This window comes from Spermophilus citellus (genome assembly GCF_964194105.1).
Source record: "Spermophilus citellus genome assembly, chromosome: 18".
Classification (NCBI taxonomy): domain Eukaryota; kingdom Metazoa; phylum Chordata; class Mammalia; order Rodentia; family Sciuridae; genus Spermophilus; species Spermophilus citellus.
Window position 1 is genome coordinate 61055998 of NC_138200.1, and position 16514 is coordinate 61072511.

General features: G+C 45.0%; 1 protein-coding gene across 6 annotated transcripts in view; it reads left to right on the plus strand.

Annotated features, from left to right (window-relative positions):
• WWOX (WW domain containing oxidoreductase) overlaps positions 1–16514 on the plus strand; it is a gene marked incomplete at both ends in the record, with an annotated part of 882099 nt that overhangs the window by 221638 nt on the left and 643947 nt on the right. For all 6 annotated transcript variants that reach the window (XM_081274221.1, XM_081274218.1, XM_081274219.1 and 3 more), the window contains one exon: positions 4572–4660. In XM_081274221.1, coding sequence (XP_081130347.1) covers positions 4572–4660 — 89 coding nt within the window. The remainder of the gene's footprint in view (positions 1–4571; positions 4661–16514) is intronic.

The window sequence follows — 16514 nt, forward strand, 5'->3', positions numbered from 1 at the left end:
GATCCTGGAATCACTGAGGGGAGTTTTAAAATTTAATAAAGACCAGATGAGGAAGACTTGGAGTATTGAAGGTGTCAACCAACTGTGCCACCATCAAGTGCCCCTATGTCCCAGGGAAGTAGGAGAAGTATGTGGTCACTCGTTGGTATCTTTCTGGAGAGCCCTGGGTGTTAGGGACAGGCAGGCTTCTGAACTGCAGGGACCCTGACACTTAATGCATGGGAGGCCACCTCTGCGGTTGGTTCTAAAATGATGGGCAGTAGTATCTGAATTCCTAAGTTCCAATAATTTGACATTTCTAATTTGCCTGAGATGTTAAGTTTGTGAGCTGGTGAGGTTTGAAGAAAGGTGAGGGAGGCATTTTATAGCGTTTCAAGGTTTAGAACTCTCAGCCTGAAGTTCTCTGTGATAAACAAAGGTAGGTAGATGTACAGGTAGGTAGGAAAGTTCTCTGTGATAAACAAAGGTAGGTAGATGGACAGGTGAGTGGAGGGCAAGGGAAGGGAGGGTATAGAGAAAGCTAGCAGTTTATTTTAGGGTGGTGGGATTTTAGGTACTTTTTGTATGTCCAAGTTCATCTGTCTTTTCTAAGGTTTTTTTTTTCCCCTAAAATTAATCTGAGTCTGAAGCAGGAAGTGGCCTGAAATAAGCCTGGGGAGAAAGGGGTAAGTCGAGTCATGGGAGGGGTTAGTCATCACTGTTGCCCACTGTGCGCTTTTCCTTTTCCTTCTGGGTGTGTGGAGGGTTGCACCTTCTTGGGGATAGGCCCATCTGCGTGACTCTCTGCAGTGAAATGTGATTAGAAGTGACAGATGTCACTGTCTGGTGAAAGCCTTTGAGGTTTCATGTGCAGTTCATTGTGCTCTCTTCCCATTGCTGTGGAGCCTGGTGATGTTACAGAGGATGGAGGCTCTATCCAGTGAATCTCTGGCTAACATGAGAAGCATGGCCCTCTGACTCGGGTTGAATGTGAAGGACAACAGTCCTGGGTTATTTCAAGGCATGGAAATTTTGGGCCTGCTCCTTATTGAAGCACATCCTGATCGATACAGAAGACCTTCCTCACCATGCTGAGTATGGACCACATCTTGTTGACCATTCCAAGCTACGAAGAGGGTTTTTATGTGTTTGTTTTGCCCATCCAGAGAACAGGATCTGGCCAAAAAAGACATGAACTTTTCATGCTGCAGATTGCACATGCTCATTGTAACTCTTGTTAATGAAAGACATGGATTTTTTGGTGGTAGAGCAGTTCTGTACATGGAATGTGTTCATAGCTATGCTAAACTATACACATGACAAAATATCTCAGAATTATGCACAAAGATAGTCCAAACAAGGGAAGAAAAAAGAATACATGCCCACCCTGGTGAAAACCTAGTAATAAGAGAGGTCTAATAAATTGTGCCAGTGTCGATTTTCAAGTTTTAATTATGTACTTGCCACTGACCCTGAGAAACATAAAGGAATACAGGAATAGGTGAGATGTCACTGTTAAGGAAGCTGGATAATGGGTTCATGGACACTTGCTGTGCCAACTTGGCCTTTTCTTATGAGTCTATCATTAGTTCCAACAAGAAGTCCATGAGTTAAACCAAGACAGCAAATTGTGGCCTGTCACTAGTGGTGTTGGCAGGAAATCTCACAGTGGCAAATTGGGTCTCCTGTCGTCGCCTAACAGCCAGCAGTTTGCCACTGAAAAATGGTTCTGTTTGTGGTAACTGAGCCCCTGCATTCCCATTCAGAGCATGTATCCTGGCAGATGTTTCTAGAAAGCTGCTGACTGTTGGGCTGTCAGAAGAGCAGCCCCACACCACACCCACACAAGCACATACACACACCCTAATCCTGAAAGCTACACGTGTCCCCCCAGATATGCTGTACCGCTCAGTTCCTCTGCGTTTCTCGGGGCCAGCAGCAAAAACAAGAAACCTGATGCCCAGGGCAGAAGAATTACCTGAATAATAGTGTGTGCGCCTGAACCACTGTCCCCAGGAGCCTCGTAACCCACGGTGGGTGGATTAGTCTGTTGAACTACTTGGCAGCTTGTGACCCCTTGCTCCCCCTGGATGTGTAAGTTCTGATTTTGTTCGTATGGGTAGTGGCAGCTCTGTGCTTTATTTTGAAGCCGGGGGAAGGCCAAAAGACAACCTAGCCACAGGAAGTTATGTGTGAGAGGAACGTATGGCCCCTGGGTCTTGGCTTCACGTCTTTGGAATGTTGCTTTGGGGTCACCACCTGGGGACATTCTTCCTGTACTATGGGGGCAGTATGTACATGTGTTTTTATAATAAGTGGCCTGCATTGGCAAAGAGGGACAGTCTCTGTCACCTGCACCACAGCATCATGAATGTGTGATACATTGACGTTTCTGTAAGATTCTGGCTCTCCTGCTCCCAGGGAAGTGAGCTGGGACCCAAGGAGGTTGGGTAAGGGGAAAAGGCCACTTTATTTGCTAAGTTTGAATGTCACATCAAGTATTTAAGTGTTTGTGAGGCACAGTAATCTCTGGGGGGGGGGGACTTAGCCATTGAATGTAAAATCTCTTATGCTTATTTAATTTTTAGTCATCGGTTAGATAAATGTTGGTTACTCAGAAAGAAGATTGGGTTTTGCTCTTCATCTGGAGACCCAAGCTCTCTACAGGAGTGTGACCTAACTTGGTGCCACCAAGAGTCCTGATGACCTCTTCCTTCCCTATCAGGTGGGGTTGTGGCCTCACCCTGCAGGACCCTTCAGCCCTCAGCTCTCTTACTCTGACCTTAGGAAACTCTGATGCCCCCATGTGTTGGCATTTCCTCTTTCCTCCATCACACTGATGCTTCTTTGCTTCCTTCTGAAGTCTGCACAGCTGAGCATCTGCCACCTTTGCACCAAGACCAGGAATTAGCATCCATGTGGGTCGCTCTTGCCTTCGGCACCAAGATGCTTCTGGAATTTGGGGAAATCATTCAGTCACTTTTTATCACCTCTCCCTACAACTGGACTCAGTTAGTAAAAGTGACCTGGATCCTCCAGGATCTAACAGACAGTTGGTGGTCCGGTCCAGTGTGGTCTACGGGGAGGATCTTTGGACGTCATAACATCATTTCCTCCTCTGACCCGCAGCCCACCAAACCTCCGCTGACTGCCAAGTGGCATCAGGACAAGGATTTGGCATAGCAGATGTCTTTGCTCCTCCTAGTTAAATTTATTAACGATCTTCTGTTTTCCAGACAAGATCTGAGCTGCTTAGCCCTTACCCTCACATCTCTGAACAGAAAATTCCTATTTGTCTTTTACCAGTGAGGAAACTGAGGCTTGGCAATGTTAAATGGCCCACAGTTGGTGGGCTCTCCAGCTGCCCCTGCCTGATGTTGACTGTTGAAAGCTGAGGACTTGGGTTAGAGCCCAGGACTTACGCAGCCAAGATAAACTGGCTGCAGATACACTAAACCCAGCGTAGCTTTCACCCTCCCGAGTAGGACAGTCAGGGTGGGGATGTCCTCAGCTGTGCTGTTCGCATCGTGTTCCGTAGCATTAGAGGTAGTCGAGCATCACAGTCTAGACTGAAATTCCCAAGTTAACTGTTGGTTTCATGGGGCTCTTACCTGGACAGGCAGATGACCCTGACATTCCTGACTTCACATCTTTGGAGGAGCTGGATCTAAGAATTAATGGTACTTAATGCCACACTCTAAAGGTCATCCTGACCTAATAGTCAGAAACTCCCCATAAACTAACAAGACAGGTCAGATGGGCAGCCCTGAGGTGGAACTTCCAGAGTTATGGCCAGGAAGACTGTATCCAGTGGAAGGTGACTGTGTCAGCGCCCGAGTCTCCAGTCCTGGCTTCTTGCTGCAAGGGAACTTGGGTTTTCGGGCCGGACTTCTGAGTTCTGTGATCTCTTGTAAGATGCTACCCTATAAAATGGGGGACCTGTTGCCTCTAATTCAGTCATTTTGAGGACTAAATGAGATGTGTGCAAGCACCCAGCCTATGGCAGGCCCTGAGTAAACGATAGCCATCGTCAGCATCGTTACTATTTAAAAAAATGCCCCACAGCCTGTAGAGTGTTCTGTGTCACTCAGCAGGGCTTCTCTTGGGGACCTAGGTCAGTCAGAGTCCATGGGAATATAGGAGTCTTGCCTCTTTCTGTTCTATCTATACATGAGTTATCTTGAATTTTTGGTACAGCCTTATTGGAAACATTTCCGTACCTAGAAGGTGACTTTCAAGGTTAAAACGGCATCCATGGCATCTCTGCCTGAGCTAGGCTTGGTGGTGGTGTCCCCCTCAAGGTATTGCCTTTTGTAATGTAGATTGGGAAGAGTTGGAGTGAGCAAAGATCCTGCTCCCAGCCTGCCTGAATGTGCAGAGGGAGGCCCAGTGCAACTCCAGCCTCCCATGTTCTCTGAACTTGGCAGTAAAAGCCTTGTTCTTCCATTCATTCCAGTGATTTATATTCTCTCTGGGCGTCTAATATTAAACAGGGGAATTCTGACATGTTCCATAGCACATTTACTGTAACTTGATACCATGAACTAAACTTGCTGTTATTTATCATTTCTTTTTATTTTCTCTCATTCCAGCACAAAGCCAAGGTAGAAGCAATGACCCTGGACCTCGCTCTGCTCCGCAGCGTGCAGCATTTTGCTGAAGCGTTCAAGGCCAAGAACGTGTGAGTGTTCCAGCCGAGGGTTATAGATCATAATTCCTGGCTATTGTAATGTCTTTATCAGATGAACACAATTGGGAGAACACCCTGGTGTTGTCTTGATGTCCAAACAGGAGGCTCATTTATATTGGCCCTGTTGAGGTGTCCCATATTTTCTTGACTCTGAGTCACCCTCATTATGAGACGTGTCATCAATCTAATGACAGCTTCCCAGATACAAAAGGAAAAGACACTATTAAAGTACTAGTTAAGTGGCTAGTAAAAGCTGTACCGTTGTAAGATGTACCCTGGTCATAGACATCTTTTCAGTGGATAGCATCTCAGAATCAAGGGAAAAAAATGTTGGAATTGCATTCAGGAGCAAGTAAACTCAGTTACCCAGAACTGCAGGGGCTGGAAATTGAGCAGAGGAGGGATATGTATTTTGCAAGCCGTCAATGATTTGATGTGATGCGTGCATACGGCTCCAAACACATAGACTAAAATAAGGTGAAACTTACTCCTGTTTTTAATTTTCATTCTTTTTCTGTCTTTCAAAATGCCCGAAGGAGAAAGCCCTAGTTATGGGCTCGCATATTTGTGATGCCTTTACAGGCTGACTTCCATTTCCTACAGAGAGAGGGAGAGGTGAGAGAGGAGGGAGGTAAGGAAGGTGTGAGGGAGGGGGAGAGGAGAGAGACCAAGACTCAGACCCCAGGCTAAGAGAAGCAATAGTGGCTAGGTACATTTTAATGAAAATATTTTGATTCCAAATGTTTATTTTTATGGTTGACTTATGTGTAGTGCCAACAATACAGATTTCTCTTTTATTAGTGGTTCAGATTGCATTAATAAATAACTTGGTTTATTTATAGTGAGGTGATGGAAATACGAGGATTAAGTGAATCATACTACAAATGGGGCCAACGGTCGCACCCTCAGGGCTAGACACAGAGAGCTGCCATACATGACAACCTGGCCATAGGTTGGGCTCTGATGGGGACATTCGTTTTATCGTTCTTCTCCAAGCAGATGAAAGGTGTGAAGGAAGGGGTCAGAGACCAGGTCCACAAATGGTATTCAGAAGGACTGACCCTGCATGGCTGTCCATCTCTTTCTGGGTCTTGCTCCATCTTTTAGACTGTAACAAAATTTGCTCTTCACATCTCTTTTCAGTGTGAGCAAGTGGCCTGAGCCTTGGGCTCTGGTACCATGCGGAGTTGGGGATTTTTGAGAGCATTCTCCAAGTGCTGGTCCTGCCTTCACAGGCACAGGCAGGTGACAGCCCGCAGCTGGTCAGTGGATCTGAGCAGGGAGCCTCCTGTGTAGCGCATGGCAACTGGTAGCTGCTACCCCTTGCCAGAGCGATTGGAGAAGGCCAGGTATGGGGAATAGCAGTGGAGTTCAAGACAAGTGGTCATTTAGTCTTCCTCGTTCATTTATCTACTTGTAAGCACCTCCAAAGCCCCAGGCATTCTCCTGGGCTCTGGGAAGAGAGCGGTGGCCACTGGAAGCCAAGTTAGCCGCAAACAAGTCATAATCTCCGTTGTCAGCAAGCAGTGTTTTATTGCTAAGGGCTGACTCCGCAATCACACACGTCTGTGGTCATTTTGGAGGGAATAATTCTAACAAGCGCTGCAGCAGAAGTACCAGCTCATTTACTGGGGGCTTATTATGGGCCCCACACTAAGAAGGTTTTGCATGCATTTTCTCATTTGCTTTTCGAAGCCATCCTTTGGGGGCAAGGTGTGACTGTCTCCATTGTACACATGAGGAAAGGGAAGCTAGAAGGAACAAGCCGTTCAAAGGCCTGCGGTTGGTAGAGGGGCTAAGAGCCCATGTGGTCATTTGCACCCTCTTGACCACCACGTGGCACTATTTTTTTTTTATTTTAAATAGGATGGAAACTGAGACTCAAAGAAAATGAGTGATTCTCCCAGGGGGACTTGGCAGCTGGGCGCAGATGCAGGATTTCAGCCCCTTGGGGATCCCTGCTCTCCCACACCCTGCTGCTCCAGCCAGGGCTCACATTCACTGCCTCTGATCAGCTCCCTCCAGGTCGTGCGTCAGCCTGCGCTGGCACTGAGCAGCTTTTAGAAAACAGCCAACTGTTACATAATAGGATCTTCTTCCACATCTTAACGGGACCATTAGTTTTTAACCATTAAGTAGTTTGGAAATCAGCGAATTAAGTGCCTTTTGTAATCATGAAGCCCAAACTCTTCTTGGAGGGAGCTATCAACCATTTTTCTGTAATCCTAGATTTTATCAAATGACTTTGACTTTCTCCATTTGTAGGTTCAGGCACAAGGGCAGTTTTTCCTTTGGAACACGCTGTAGCACTCTGTCTCTCGAGAGTACAGGATTGTACAAGGCTTAGAGAAATATTGTGGTGGTGAAAATATGCATACAAAAGCGAGCGATTTGCCTTCTGAAATCCTGCCAACGTGAAATCTCTCCTGGATAGGCAGATGACAGTTTTGTACTCGTAGGTCTTTAGATTCTGAGAACTGTCAGAAGTGAATTTAAGTGCTGGTGACTGGGCTGCCAGAAAAACATGTGTAACTCTATTCTTATCATCACCTCCCATCTTTAGACATTAAAATTTCCTTGTGTGTAAAACATAATGACAAATGAAAGCAAGCCTGCCAGCTCAGAACCCAATCTCTTTTGTGCTGTTGGACTGAAGAGAGGAAAAACCCTTAAACCAAAATTCCACACGGACGCCCCCACTCGATATCCCATTTCAGAGCTGTGTGAACAAGCCGAGGCTTCCCTGGGTTGGGCCCCGATGCAGACGCCTCCATGCCTGCTCCAGCCCAAGCGTGGACAGGCAGTGTCTTCTGCGTCTCAGGCTGAAAGAGGAAGAGATGCATGTGCAGACATGGTGGGAAACGCAGCCTACCCTGCAGCCATCCTCCCGCTGCCTTCCCGGAGACCTTGCTATGTATTTTCAGTGTGGATTTCTGTGTTGGTTATGTATTGCTGAGTAACAAATCACCCCAAGTTTTATGTCTTAAAATCACTATGAAATATTTGCCCCTCTCGCGCTCCCTCCATTCTTCCCTCCATCTCTCCTGGTTTGTTCACATGAGGATTCAAATGAAGTCAGGGCATTTTAATCTCTAGGTACTCAACCATTTTTTTTTCAATAATAATGTTTAAATGCAGTTCTAACTACACCCTGTGGTGTCACGTAACATGTCCGCTCCTCTCCTTGGTTTCCTGTGGAAGGTAGCTAGCACACTAGGAGCTGATGGGCTTCATGTTTACATTTTGGTGGGGCCGCTTCATGGGCTGGGCTGTGTCGCGCCTGGAGGACATGTGTTTGCTCGAGTCCCAGCATGACTTTTCTCCTCTTCCTCCGTCGCCCTGCTTGCTCTGCCCACTTCTTCTCATGCAGTTATTTTGTTCTTCTCCACTCCTTCTGGGTGGTCAGCCCAGGAGCCTCAGCCTCCTTCTAGACAGTTCTCCCCAGAGTCAGTGGTGGTGGTGGTCAGCCAGTGTGTCTCAGGTCCAATTATTTTGGGCATTACTGGAAAGTTCCACCCCACAGCTTGTGGTAAGTCCCCACAAAACTGAGTTTTGAAGGATGTTTTTGTTTAAACAGTGATTCTGGAGAGGAGCCAGACTCTACCCTGCCTGGCTGGCAGAGGCATCCCTCAGAGCATGAAGAGCTGGGACCCTTTCTAGTCTCTCAGACCGATTATCAGGATGTTCTGCCGCAGGCTGGGAAACAGTAGCAGGCTTCTCAGGATGCTTTTGTGTGGTTCCTCTTTAGTTGTAGCTCCTTCATTTACTGGAAAGTTCACATTTTGAATAAGCCCTTGAGGAGTTCAACAGCTTTGAGAATTGGTGTTCCATAAATAGTTCTTCTTTAAAAATGTGTTATACTTTGAGTTCCACAGATCTGCCCCCAAGTGGACACCTGGATCCAATTCTTGTACTTTTAACAATTGGGGATGGCAAATACTATGGGGTGTTCATTCTTGAGTCCCTATTGTCAGCCAGCACTTTTATTATTGATCACGGGTTTTGATTTAAATTAATTGGCATTGAGAGGAGCTGGGTGTTAAAATAAGTGTGCTTCTCTGAAGGTTTCTTGAACTTCATTTTTGATTCTCGGTTTATTTCTCTTCTTAACTTTCTGTCTCTAGTATCATTCAAAGAAATCGGGTTTCCTTTCAGTTAGGAGATCATATAGAATTCTGTTTTTAAAAAAGGTTAAGGTTTTTCTCTGCTGACTCTTTAAGCGTTTGAGGAGAAAAATCTTTAACAAAGTTGTTTATTTTCACTTTCTACTAAATTACTTTCACAACTTGAACATAATAATCCCAGATACAGTATTCTTGGATGCATATTCTCAAATTTTCTGTCTCCGATCCATTTATAGAAGTGGGTGAACTATAAATCAATTCCAAATTTTGAGGGATAAATTACTCTGAAGACCAATGTGTGAATTACACATTAATCTTTCTTTTTCTCCCTTGCTCAATTTTAAGAATAATGTTTTAGCCAACATATCTGCATCATTCTTCGCTCAATATGAGAGATCTGTTTTGGTTTGCCTAACAGGGGATCATGTTTCTTTGCTGTTCTACACAGTATGAAACAGAATGAAAAGAAAACAAAGTCAGATTTTAACTGTAATGAATGCTCGAAATCTAGATCTTCATTATGATTTTTTTTAAAGAAATGTTGAAGTCTGAAAGCTAATTTTTCCTCCATCCGATACATTTTCCATGTTAAGGCACTGAAAAGTAAATCACATTGTGAGATCTTTAGGGTATCAGGAGACATCAGGGGGAATACTTTCTCATAAGCAAATGTTTTGCCTTTTTGATATTTAATTCTTTAGGTACTAAATCTTATATGTAATTCTTTAGAAAATATTTCTAAATTAAATCATACATTCTCATCCTTAATTAAACAAAATACTAACTTGAAGCAGTGCAGTGTGGAGCTGGGGGCTCAGTAAACTTCTGTAAAGAGCCAGAGAGTAAGTATTTTAGAAGTTTCAGGCCATGAGATCTCTGGTGCTGCTGGCCAGTGTACCATGAAGGCATCCACAAACGATGTGTCTGTCAATGGATGAACATGGCTGCGTTCTGATAAAACTTTATTTACAGTTAGGGGGCCAGATTCAAGGGCAGTAGTATGTTAACCCCAGCCCAGCAATCCACAACCCCTGGTATTGTGGAAATGACACAGGTCTGAGAATCAGTTTTATGTTCTAGCTCTACCACTTAACTAGCTCTGTGGCCCTGGGTAAACTACCTAGCATCCGTGGGCGGGCCTTTCCAAGTCTACAGAAAGTGGATGCTCACCTGTGCTTTAACGTGTTGCTGGGGAGATGAGTGCAATGTACCCGACAATGAGGTATGCCTCAGTGTACGCTGCACTAGACTGTAGGTTTGCATTGTTTCTTATTTCCTTCTTCTCTTCGTTATACATGCAGAGCCGTGAGCCCGGGGACGCTTCACGATTCTGTTGCAGGGCAGATGGCTTGATTCCATGTTCTCTGGCATGGCTCTGTGTCCCTTGGCTTCAGGCATGTTTTCAGAGGACCTGAGTTTCTTGAAGAGCCTGCTTTGGATAAGTGAGATGCAGAGGGACATGTCCTGGCACACCCCAGTGCTCCCTGCACCGCCTTCCTCTGCCTTTTAAAAATTATTTTCCTCACTTCATGACTTAGCACCAGGGACTGGGCTGAGCATGGAATCAAACCAATTATTGGCCCTCTCACTTCTCTGGTGCCTTACTGTTTTCTCTCAACAAGAGTCACACTGCTAAAGAACTTATTCATTTATTTATTTATTTATTTATTTATTTATTTATTTATTTATGTACTAGACACTGAATTTAGTGGTGCTTAACCACTGAGCAACATCTCCAGCTCTTTTCATTTTTTATGTTGAGTCAGGGTCTCACTAGTTGCTTGGGGACTCGCTGAGTTACTGAGTCTGGCTTTGAATTTGAGATCCTCCTGCCTCAGCCTCTCAAGTCACTACCACACCAGGCCTGCTTAAGAACTTTTGACAGCCTTATATGTTTTCAAAAAACATATCTTAGTTGGAGAAAGATAATTATTCAATTAACTAGAAGTTTCTTTGTAATTAAATTTGCCAGAAAAAAAAACCATAAACTTTTGATTCACCTTTTTGATGCTGCTGAAAATTCATGACTGTTGAGGAATAAATGAAAATATGTGTCAACTAACTACTGTGACATTTGTAAATGAAGCACTTTTTATTTCTCAACAAAATTTTGGGTTCGGCTATTCCTGTCAGATCTTATGAAACCAAATGGGTGCATGTTAATTAAAGAGACACACAAAAAAGAGCTCCAACTGGGCAGAGTGGAAAGCAAGCTCTGGAGAGTGGATGCAGTTTCTCTGAGGCTGCTTTTTCCCCACACCTGATCATCCACCAGTACTTGGATAAGCTGAGGTTCTGTCTTTACATCTAGCTAATACTATAAATTTCATTGCGGGGTCAGGTAATGATCACTTAAAGCACCAGGCAGACATGGCTCAGCAAAGTTTTTCTGTAAAGAATCAGACAGTAGAAGTTTTGTTTTTATGAGCCCGGTGGTTGGTTTCTCAACTTCTGGACCCTGTAGAGTGCTTTGTGGAGTGTGATCATGGTAGTGCCAGAGTGGCCGCAGACAATGTGTACAGACTAGGTATGGCTGTGTTCCAATAAAACTTTATTTACAAAAACAGGAAGTGGATTGGAACTTGATTCATAACAACAGGAAGTGGATTGGACTTGGGCTATATCCTGGTGCTGCAGTCTACCACCCACTGGACTGCAGCCCACATTGTCCCTTGAAATGCAGCTCATTTTAGTAACATCCTATCTCATCTTGAGAAGTACTTGCCATTTTCCTTGGTAAAGGGATTATGTGAGGCTCAGTCGAGATACTTAAGTACACGTAGCTAATGTCTACAGTGTTAATTTCCAGTCTCTGCAGAAAGTACCCTGAGATCCTTAACAGCTGAGAAGACATGAAGAATTTGAGTAGCAGTCTGCTGTGCTACATTCTGGAAATGTCACCATATGGGAATGCAGGTCAACTAGGATGACGGAGGCTGTTTAAATGAGACAGGGAAGCCCTAACTGGAGCTTGAAACCACATAGATGACAATGATGCTGCTGCCGGTATTTATCAGCTGTTTATCGTGTCACACACAGCTGAGCACTTAAGTGCCATCCCCTCTTATCCTTGCAGGGACTTGGAGGATAGGTCAGAAATGGCAGAAGAATGGGAGAGTCCTGTGGTTCAGCCCAGTATAGTGAATAATCACATTATATAGATCAAAAATATTGAGGCTTTAAGAGATAGAGTGATGACTAAGGTCAGCTGGCCATAGGCATTAGGGCTACTGCTTGAGCGCAAATCTGACACTGAGCTCACATGGACAGTGCTTTGGAGCATCAGAGAGATCAGTCTCATTTGGGAAATGCAGCATGTAGAACACATTGCCTCTGAAGGAGATTTGTCCCATTAATACGATGGATGACAACTATTGCCTACTGGGACAATTATTAAGGTCACTTCAAGGTTGGAGGAGAAGCTGCTTACAGCCAATTTTCTATCACCAGAGAAAATTTGTTTGTTAAAAAATGTGTAATGTAGGTTAAACAAACCTAGTAGAAGACAGGCGTATCCCCTCAATTAAGGTTCTCAGGCTGTTCCACCAAATGTCTAGAAGGCTCTCTCTGTGGAGTCCCTTTAGGCAGAAATAGCAGCTATTTACTCTCCTTTGCAGTCATCTTGATACATTTATTCCAAATGTCAGTGTTCCTTTTCCCTTACTTCCTACGTGTCTTCAAAATGATGCCTATCAGGTATACAGAAGAAGGCCAAAGGTCATTTTTCTATTTACCCCTCTGTGCCACCAAATGATTGCTCTCAAATGCAAAGCCAGCCCTGACACTGACCTGCTGGGTCATGTCCTGCCACCTGAACTGCATGGTGGCACTTGCTGGTGTGAGCCACCCTGGCCCCAGAGAGCAGCCTCTTTTTCCCCATGTCAGTCATGACCATGTCCTCCTGACCCCAAGTCTTCACACCCTCTCCCTCACAGAAATACTTTCAGCTTGTGGATCCTGACTCTGGGCCTTTGTGTACTGGCCCCTCGTACCTGTCCATCACCTGCTCATGGGAGGCGTCATGTCCCATCCTGTCTAGAGCTTCCATCTTCCTTCCTGTCATCTCGGCACCACAGTGGAAGAGTGGCGCGCACTTCTTGGAGCATCAGCAGCCTAGCGGATCACCACATGCAATACTTCTGGGAGCTTTTTTCTGTATTGATTTTTCTATGTTAGTCTCAGCCCCGGAGGAGCAGAAACCTTAGCTAATTCATCTTGGTCTTAGCTCTGAATGTTTGCACTACAACCTACCAAGATGGTGACCTTGGCAGATTTCTTAAAGAATCTTCATGAACTTCAGTTTTTTCATCAGTAAAAATGGACGATGAGGGTAATACCACTTGGGGGCTATCAAGAGGACTAAATAAGGCTTGTAAAGCTTGGTACCTTGACACCCATTGACCACTTTCTAAATTTTAGCTTGTGTCATCATTGTTGTCGTTATCATTACCGTCATCCTTTGCAGGGGTCACATCCACTGCCTTTCAGTAAGCTTGGGCAGGGTGTATGCATGGACAGATGGTTAGATAAGAAGAAGGAAGGGAGGAGGGAAGGAAATAATGGAAAGACCTTCTTCCGTCTGGTGAACTGAGCTTTACTTTTAAGGTGCCAATCCTCAGTCATCCCAAGTTCTTGAATTGAGTTGTATGAAAGTTGTGTTTCCAGATCTTGGGAAGAATCGTATACACAATAGTCATTTTAGGCAAATACGTGTAAGTTTTCCTTCTATAATCTATAAAAAATGTGTGTCTGCCAGCCTAGTATTGCTTAGAGTGGACAGGGACTGACACCTCTGAGCCCAAGCCATCCAGTCTGTTCTTTGAGCCATGCTAAGACCACCCACAGGACCATCCATGCCGCAAATCCGTGGCAGTATTAACGTTTGGTTACTCTCAGAGAATGCCTGATTTATGTAAGACTTGGAAAAAGCACTGACAATTCTGTGGCTTAGAATTATACTTCCAACTTGGCCCACGAGCTGAGCTTGTTTTACGTGTGTCCCGTGCTAACCACCTCCACTACCACATTGTAATTCTAAGTCTGCGTAATCGACATGTTGAGAAGCTACACTTAAACCACACCAAAATCATGTTTTAATAACGTGGGAACCATCTACCCCCCAAGTAAATTATTGAGAAGCTAATTCTTGTCAGCCTGAAAACTTGAGTCAACATTTGCAGTGAATCAGCCCCGCTGCACTGTGCAGCCTGGTGAAAGTCCCTGGGGAAGATCATATTTTTAGTTGAAGCACTTGTCACTGCTGTTTTCGGTTCTCTAGGTGCTTTCTTTTCTTCATTTTGGAAGAATCTATTGAGTACCTCACCATTCAGAAAAGCATCCGTGTGTCCTGTCCATTAGCGGCCATGTCCTTCATTTCACCATCTGAGCTTGGGCTGCTCTTACAGCGTTGTCACCACCTGATAAGGAAAAAGATTTGAGCTGTCATTACATAATCGTTGGTAATCAAAAACAAAAAGGAAAAGGTTGTCTGGTCATCTCAAAAGTGCACCATGGGTACGTGGGCAAATTGTAGGCTCTGGGAATGAATCTGAGCGACTGTCTGCAGCCAGAGAGGACCGTGATGCCTCGATGTCCCATATCAGACCTGTAAGCTCCCAGGACGCGGTCACAGTGCTTTCCCCACCTGACTGTGCACTATGTCCGCTGGGAGTCTTTTAAAACACTGATGTCTGGCAGCTCCCTTAGCCGTTCTGGCTTACTGGTTTTGGGACTGGGATGCACAGATGGATGGAAGGAAGGGATTGTTTTGGGGAGTGCCCTGGCACTTGGACTTTACTCCCCAGGTACCTCCCATATATATCTGGCAGATCTGGGAAAATGATCGAAGGCCAGAAAGCACCCAGGTCCCATACCCTTATTGTTCTTTGCCGTCTGGACTTTAGGAGGGAAGGTGGGTTCTTGGTTCTCCTCTGACCCTCTCCCCTAGCAACTCATAGCACAGAAAAAGGTCTCCAAGACCTTTAATATAGCTACCCCCAAACACCTGAGCTAGGTCCTCAGACCAGCTTAAAGTCCTACCTGAGAATTTAATAGCTCTGGACAAGTTACTTCATTTCTCTGAGGTTCAGTGTCCTGGCCTGGGAGGGGGATCTGATGATGGGTCAGCATTGCACAGCGGGGGTCATTCACGGAATGCCAAAGGTGTGCCATGCTCAGAGCAGAAGGGGTCCCTGGTAAGAGGGGCTCTCTCTGTACTCATCCCTTTCTCACAGCAAATTCAGTGAGTTTGGGGGGTAGGGTAGGGGTGGGGGTGGGTCTGCCCCAGGCCCCTTGGCCTGCAGGGAGAGAATGTGGAAGACTGAGCAATGTCTGCCCAGGGTAGCCTGCAAAGTAGGATTCAACACCAATGCAAGGATTTATGGTTGTAAATTAGTGATCCCTGCCCTCAGCCCCTCCCATGATCTGACCTTCTTGGGTGCTGTATTGTACTTGCTGTGTTTTACATAACCACTCAGCAGACGCAGCACTGAGACCAGAACCCTGGGTGACCCACCTCAGGTTCCTTGGCTGCAGCTGCGTGGCTCACCCTGGGAAGGCCATGCCACATGGAGTTTATAGTGGTGACTTTTCTCTTTTAAACTTAGAGCTGTTTATTTTTCTCTGAATCTTACAGCATTACGTAACCAATGGAAAAAGTTAAATTGTATGCAAAAACTTATAATAAGGGGCAGGTTAACCACCAGGCCACCACAGGGGTCACCATCACATCCTGCCTTCTCCATCTGTGTGCCGATAGACTCTTGTAGCGCGGCGCGGCCATGTTCTGCACATCCTGTTGTGAAATCTGCTTGTCTTCATATTTGGTGTGTCATGGGCAGTTTTATTGCTACTAAATATTTCTTTTATTTTAATTTTAAAAATTTAACAGCATCTGTACCATGCAGGTAAAAATTTTTTAACCCGTCTTGAATTATTGAAAGCTAGGTTACATTTTATTGCATTTTAATTTTTTTTTTTTCTCATTCTTGCCATGGCTCACACCATGATGGTGTCCTTTCCTATTAGCCTGCATTTCTGGAAATTCTGGGTCTAAGCATACGAACACCTTTCAGTACAGCTGCTCTAGGAAACCAGATGACCTTCCAGAAAAGTAATGAGCAACTGTTGGCTGGTCACTCCTTCATCAAATACTAGACAATTTGGTGTTATTTTTAACTCTTTGCTATAAGACCTGAAATTTTATTTGTAAAATTCATATTGATTTTATTATAGTCAAATGGTTATTATAAAATGCAGGGTTCCTGTTTATAGGTCTCTGAAGTTCTGTTTTCGGCTGCTTGCTCTTGTGCTCTGAGCCGGTTATAACCATGGAGAGAAGCAGGACTTAAGGTCTTTTCCTCTTGTGGACAAGGGAGAGTGAGCTGGTGGAAGAGCACTGGCTGGGCCAGGGCAGACTGTTGGCTGTCCACTCCCTCCTCGTTCCTAGCTCATTCTTTGTCTCAGGTGGCAATGCCTGTGTCTCTTCCTGGGACCTTTTCTTTAGAAGCACAGCTCCAGCAGGTGACTCTCCAAATGTTTAGGAGACTTTCTCTGACTGAGTGCTGCTCTGCCACACAAAGCAGGGCCCTTTATTTTCTCTGGTCCAGACTTGAAGAAATGCATCCAACAGCGGACATGTTTCCAGTTCATCTTAGACGAGAACTAGATCTGACCCTTCAGGACTCTCGTTCCAAAATGGGTGTCAACCCCAGGCTGCTCAG